This window comes from Penaeus chinensis, chromosome 16 (assembly GCF_019202785.1).
Source record: "Penaeus chinensis breed Huanghai No. 1 chromosome 16, ASM1920278v2, whole genome shotgun sequence".
Taxonomy (NCBI): Eukaryota; Metazoa; Arthropoda; class Malacostraca; order Decapoda; family Penaeidae; genus Penaeus; species Penaeus chinensis.
The window spans coordinates 615,256-622,755 of NC_061834.1; the positions used below are offsets into that span (position 1 = coordinate 615,256).

Here is a 7,500-nt window from a genome sequence, read left to right on the forward strand (position 1 = left end):
TGATTTACGAAATATTTTATGTTATCTTATTTTGCTGTTACTAATGTTAAAAAACATTATAATAATTATAATGTTTATAAGAAAAATAACACCATTAATATTTTTCATAGCACTAGTAAAAAATACATTTTTCCCGCTAATTCCAATTGGGTAAGGTCACAAGGTCTACTAATTGACTCCTTTGTGGCTAAGCACTAGCAGAGCCATCTATGTGCAGAGACATTTCACCAAAAATATAGAGAACAGGCACAGCATTTTCCCCATTTTTTGTTAATTTTCCCTGGCAGCATTGGGTTAAATGTTATCAAGATTTTAATAACAATTTAATAATCATAAAATCAATAACAATAATAACAGTATCAATGTCAACTGTATTAAAAAGAAAACACATTTTCCCACCAATTCAAGGAATGGGGAAATCTGGATCAGTAACTAGGGATACTTATAGATTCCTTGCCGGCTGAGCACATGTGGAGCCTTCTGTATGTAACAAAAATCACAAAAAACTAAAGGAGACAGATCATAAATCCAGGGCGAATGGGTTAATAAAGCGTAGGTATTCATGCATTTAGAGTTCAATTTTTCTCAAAGAATAAGTGGACATTAATATGTAATGTATTCAGGAACTTTCTCTTTTTCTATAATAGAAAAAAAGTTATATTATCAACTGAAGGTAGTACAGAAAAACAGTATCATTTTACCACACACACTGCCTTAAACACCCAAAGAAAAAAAGAGAAATTAATTAAATATAATCCTTGTTGAAAGCTATAATATACAAACAATTGCACCCAGCATTTACATAACACATACATGAATTTCATTGGTCTGAGAAAGAGAGGAAAAAAAGAAAGGACAGTGTTAACGTAAAGTGTATTCCTTAACTCATGGTGTGGCTACTAAAAGGGACAAGCTAAGAGTAACAAGAGCCCTTAGTCCCAGCCATAAACTGAGATTTAAACATTGGACATGTTACCCTCTTTTACACTCCTCTACGTGTATATAATCTTTGACAGACCAGACTGAAACACTCCATTTAAAACTTGAAATCATGTCCATAGTTCTGATATCTCACCTTGTTCACATGTCTTCATATTCTCGTTTAAGAAAATAAGCCTTAAAAGCTGAAGACGTATGTGAAAGGTGTTAACAGCTGCCAAAGATTTGCAAGCCTTTATAGTAATAAAATCAATCCACTGGAATGACTAGGTAATGACATTTGAAATATATGTGTGTGTGTGTGTGTGTGTGTGTGTGTGTGTGTGCGTGTGTGCATGTGTGCGTGTGTGCGTGTGTGCGTGTGTGCGTGTGTGCGTGTGTGCGTGTGTGCGTGTGTGCGTGTGTGCGTGTGTGTGTGTGTATGTGTGTATATATATATATATATATATATACATTATTTACATATGCATAAATACATTATATATTTATATATATATATATATAAAAACAAATATATATATATACATAAATATATATATATATATATAAATAAATATATATATACACATATATATAAATATATATATATATATATAGAGATATATACATTATATATATAGTATAAATATATGATATATATATTATACACATTACATATATTACACACATATGAAAATAAATATATATAAATAAATATATATATATATATATATATATATATATATATATATATATATATATATATTATAAATATACATACATATTATATAAATATATATATATATATATATATATATCTGTATATATATATATATATATATATATATATATATATCACATATATATTATTCATAAAAAAAAAAATATATATATATATATATATATATATATATATATATATATATATAATTATAGATACATATATATATAATTATAGATACATATATATATATCATATATTATAAATATATATATACATATATATATACTATAGCTAATAAAAAAATGATTTATTTGTATATGTACAAATGCACCTCTACAATAATAAAATAATAAAGTACATGCATTATAAACTGATTTCCTAATCGCAACATTTGGCATCTGAGACACAATACAGAAGTTCATAGAAACTTCATTGGTCACAACAAACACAAAAGCTCCCGGAGCGGAGAGAAGTTGTTTTACCTCAAAATGACATGGATTTGTTTCTATTCTTACTGTAGCTGTGTTGCACATCCTCTGTTAAGCCATTATAATGTTGGTATTTTAGTTTAAATTTTTTGAGAGATTCCTAGTTAGTGAGATCTAAGTTCAAAGATATATTTTCATATTCACCCAAATGTACAATCAGTCTGATATGTGTTTGTTCTTTATTAAGTATTCTGAAGGAATAAGTTAACAAAAAGCATTATTTTATGGGGACTATCTCCATTCTCAGATAAATTTTCTATAATTTTGAGCAAGACCTATAATACTCACACTCTTTTTCTATCCACTCTGAGAAAGATCACCTCTTCTTTGATTGGTCAAATAGTATAAGAATAATGATGATAGAGGTAAATTATTAAAGCAATGTGTGGTCTAGAAGAAATAATTTTAAGAAGCATTTTTAATATAAAATCTTGTTTTTCTTTCCTGAATATCAGAGATGCCTACCAAGGTCAGAAGAGAGACCCTTTTCTTTCAATTTAGATCTGTGTTTGCTATGATATAAGATTTTTTTTTCATTAAGCACTGGCAAAACTCTGAAAAGGCAACAAAATGAGTCCTAATGCATCTAACTTTGTGAAAAACTAGGATCACAAAACCTTTTTTAACTCTGAATGCTGAGCAATTGATGAATATGCTTTTCCAGGCCTTGATATAAAGCTTCATTTTAATTCAGTCTTGTCTTCCATCATATTGTGCCACATACACCTGGAGCCTCTTTCTTGTGCTATCATTTATATGAGCACATTGTTTCAAAGCAAAAACAAATAAATTTAAAAAGTAAATATATATATATATATATATATATATATATATATATATATATATATATATATATAAATAAATATATATATATATATATATAAAGTAAATATATATATATATATATATATATATATATGGATTTATTGTAGCAGGAAAGAGAAAATGGTTGATGGAAGCCCATGTAAATCAGCACCAGACATCAAGGAGCTATCAAGTTTTCTGAGACTGTTGCCTTGTTAGTGATAGTCTGCTCCAGGCTTATAGAGGTTACTCACATTTTCAGTCTATGCTGTGCCCCATTTTCAATCTACCTTACAACTTTAGAAATAAATATCAAAAATAATATTTTTTGAAATAAAGCCTGCACAAAGGGTGTGGGGAGACATAGAATAATTACCAAAATTCATAATCTAAATAAATTTGTAGACACTTCCAAGGCTTGTAAATGTATCTAGGTTTACATAATTGTGAACTCATATCACTTCAAAAATATTATGTTATGTATATACATACCAAATATGAACAGAGTAGATCACATCAGAACAGGACATATTGTAAAAAGTCCATTTCAATCATAGCCTCTAAAATATTAGTTTCAGCAATTAAATATAATCACTGCCAAACATTATCAGTTGGATCTAGCAAGCCTACTGGCTATTCCTGGGGGGCATAACTTTGAAGAAATGTATAGGTTGTTGATTTTGGCCATTTTTCATGGAGATGGTCCCCTTAGCCCTCATAATAAAGTCTATGTACATAATACCATATTTTGAAGACAGAAAACTACATATAACAATTTTAATCATATGACAATAATTAGTAATTGTGTTAAAGCTTCCTTGCTAAACATAGTAAGAACTCCACTCAACCCCTTGCCAACGGGTCACGCGCTGAGGCATCATAACATCGATCTGTGGAGTGCGGCTGCACGCTGCGGCAATGCGCCAAAGCACTACGAGCCGGGGGTTCAAGCTTGATGTACCGAACTCCCGCCCTCAAAGTCAGCTCATTGCCATTAATCTCCAGAGCATAACATTTTCTTTTATTTTCATTTACTCATCAGTAAGGGGTTAAAGAAGATATCAACTAGCAGTTCAACTAGAGAAACAATGACAAATAAACAGATAATAAAGCAAATGTAAAAAAAAAGAGCATATTCAGAATGCTTTTACAAGTGTTTTTCACTGTATATCTGCATATTCTCCTAAAAATTCTTTATAAACATACACACATAATAACTTGTACATGCCATATGTTACTTCACACGTTCAAAGGAAGTCAGCCCTGTTATTCTATAGCTAGCAGTCTTGTATGACATTAGCATACTCCGCCTACTATGCGAAACGGCTTTGTACAGTTCGGAAACAACAGGGGGAAGAGGGGCAATTCCGGACATCTGGGCCAGCTGATCATTATAGGGCCACTGTATGTTACCCATTTTGTGGAAATGTTTGGATGGCTGGCCAAAGTTGCAGTGGCCCTCGAAATCTTTCTGGACAAATTCATTCATCTCCTCTTTGCTTGGTAAGGCATATGCCCCTGTTACTGTTTTTAAAAAGAACTGGACCTACAAAGAGAAGAAAGATATGTAGCTATATATTTTCTTTTTCAACTGGACTAGGAAAGGTTGCTTTTGCAATTATTATTTTGTGTTTGTATGTGGAACAGATCTTAAAGGGTTTGTTTATGAAATCCTAAAACATGTCTTAATATATTTTTTTGTTAATAAAAGCAAATAAAGGGAAAATATCTATCATGCATATATATAATACACATAAAACCTTTGAATATATCAACTTATTAATGACACAAATTGAAAATAGGCTTTTACCAATTGTTTCCTCATACTTCTATGAATATGGGATGCAATACAAAAAATTGCTGATGGTTCAATAGAAAAAAGGAAGGAGGGAAGGAAGGAAGGACAGAAGGATGGATAAAAGGAAGGAAGGAAGGGAGGATGGATAGAAGGAAGGAAGGAAGGATAGAAGGAAGGGAGGATGGATAGAAGGAAGGAAGGAAAGATAAAAGGATGGATAGAAGGAAGGAGGGGAGGATGGATAGAAGGAAGGACGGAAGGGAGGATGGATAGAAGGAAGGAAGGAAGGATAGAAGGAAGGAAGGAAGGGAGGATGGATAGAAGGAAGAAAGGAAGGATAGAAGGATGGAAGGGAAGATGGATAGAAGGAAGGAAGGAAGGAAGGAAGGAAGGAAGGAAGGAAGGAAGGAAGGAAGGAAGGAAGGAAGGAAGGAAGGATGGATGGATAGAAGGAAGGAAGGAAGGATAGAAGGAAGGGAAGATGGATAGAAGGAAGGAAGGAAGGAAGGAAGGAAGGAAGGATGAATAGAAGGAAGGAAGGAAGGAGGGAAGGAAGGAAGGATGGATGAATAGAAGGAAGGAAGGAAGGAAGGAAGGAAGGAAGGAAGGAAGGATGAATAGAAGGAAGGAAGGAAGGATGGATGAATAGAAGGAAGGAAGGAAGGAAGGAAGGAAGGAAGGAAGGAAGGAAGGAAGGATGAATAGAAGGAAGGAAGGAAGGAGGGAAGGAAGGAAGGATGGATGAATAGAAGGAAGGAAGGAAGGAAGGAAGGAAGGAAGGAAGGAAGGAAGGAAGGAAGGAAGGAAGGATAGCTGGACGAATAGAAAGAAGGAAGGAAGGAAGTATGGATCTTCCACCAATGTATCAAGGGGAATCAAAATACACAAAGTCCTTCCTAATTACTAATCAATGAGAACAGTTAAACCAAATGACAAATCTCATAAGACACCTATATACCCTGGATTCTTTTTATTGCTTGAATCTATAAATGTGGTTAGTATGCCAAGACTTAGTAGTATTTTTTTCAGAGTCTGGAGCTACATAAGCAGAGGTATATTGAATATATTTTTAATGTGCATATGTTGAAATCTGTGTTACCTGTGTGGGCAGACAGTTAGAAAAAAAATGACAATTACATAGAAGAAATGCAAAATCACAATTGCAACCAACATGGGCCCACTTTTATCACAAACAAGAAATGTGCACAGACAATAAAACACCATAAATAGCACTATAAAAGTTGTATAATTCATGAATGACTCCACCTATTGTAATCATGGAAAATAACACAGCTATAACTCACTAACCTCACTGTAAAATGACAAAAGCCTACTTTCTCTGTAATCCCTATATATTAAACGTCCATACAATGGACAGTAAACTAAAGGAATCTTCAAGAAACCTTTTGCCAAGTCTTCTCAAGTAGCCTGCTCATCAAATTTCCTACATCATCTGAATTCCAAAACTTCACTTAGAGAAACTTGAAACTTTGAATCCTTCTGAGTTTGTTCCTCCCTGATTTTTTTTTCAAATTATAATAATAATAGCAATAATTATAGCAATACTAAAAATAATAATGATAATGATAATGATAATGATAATGATAATGATGATGATGATAATAATGATAATAATAATAATAATAATAATAATAATAATAATAATAATAATAATAATAATAATAATAATAATGATAATAATAATAATTATTATTATTATTATCATTATTATTATAACAACAACAAAAAGTTTAATAATATTAATAATAATAATAATAATAATAATAATAATAATATTGATAATAATAATAATTATTATTATTATTATCATTATTATTATAACAACAACAAAAACAACAACAATAAAATAATAATAATAATAATAATAATAATAATAATAATAATAATAATAATAATAATAATGAAACTGTGCTGCTATGTTGAAGAAGTGTCCCATCTCATGCCTTACATCTAAAAAAATGAATTGCTTTGTGATTTCACTTACATACTTAGATATCATTATTAGAATGATAAAAATAACAACAATAGTAATAACAATAATAATAACAACAATAATAAATAATAACAATAATGATAATTATAGTAATAATTATAGTAATAGTAATAATAATAATGATAATAATAATAATAATAATAATAATAATAATAATAATAATAACAATAATAATAACAATAACAATAACAATAACAATAACAATAACAATAACAACAATAATAATAATAATAATAATAATAATAATAATAATAATAATAATGATAATGATAATGATAATAATAATAACAATAATAATAATAATAATAATAATAATAATAATAATAATAATAATAATAATAATAATAATAATAATAACAATAACAATTACAACATCAATAATAATAATAATAATAATAATAATAATAATAATAATAATAATAATAATAATAATAATAATAATAATAATAATAATAATAATAACAACAACAACAACAACAACAATAATAATAATAATAATAATAATAATAATAATAATAATTACAGCAATAATAATAATGATAATAATGATAATGATAATGATAATAATAATAACAATAATAATAATAATAATAATAATAATAATAATAATAATAATAATAATAATAATAATGATGATAATAATGATAATGATAATGATAATGATAATGATGATGATAATAATAATAATAATAATAATAATAATAATAATAATAATAATAATAATAATAATAATAATAATTATTATTATTATGAT

At 28.7% G+C, this 7,500-nt stretch overlaps 1 protein-coding gene across 6 annotated transcripts in view; it reads right to left on the bottom strand.

The window, feature by feature from the left end:
* Positions 1-7,500, bottom strand: part of LOC125033339 (flavin-containing monooxygenase FMO GS-OX-like 2) — a 25,144-nt gene that overhangs the window by 10,674 nt on the left and 6,970 nt on the right. Inside the window, exon 8 of one of the 6 annotated variants that reach the window (XM_047624754.1) lies at positions 3,026-4,480. The exons of the other annotated variants lie outside the window; for them this stretch is intronic. Coding sequence (XP_047480710.1) covers positions 4,169-4,480 — 312 coding nt within the window. The 3' untranslated portion in view covers positions 3,026-4,168. Of the gene's footprint in view, positions 1-3,025; positions 4,481-7,500 lie in introns of those variants that run through there. 6 annotated transcript variants of the gene reach the window in all.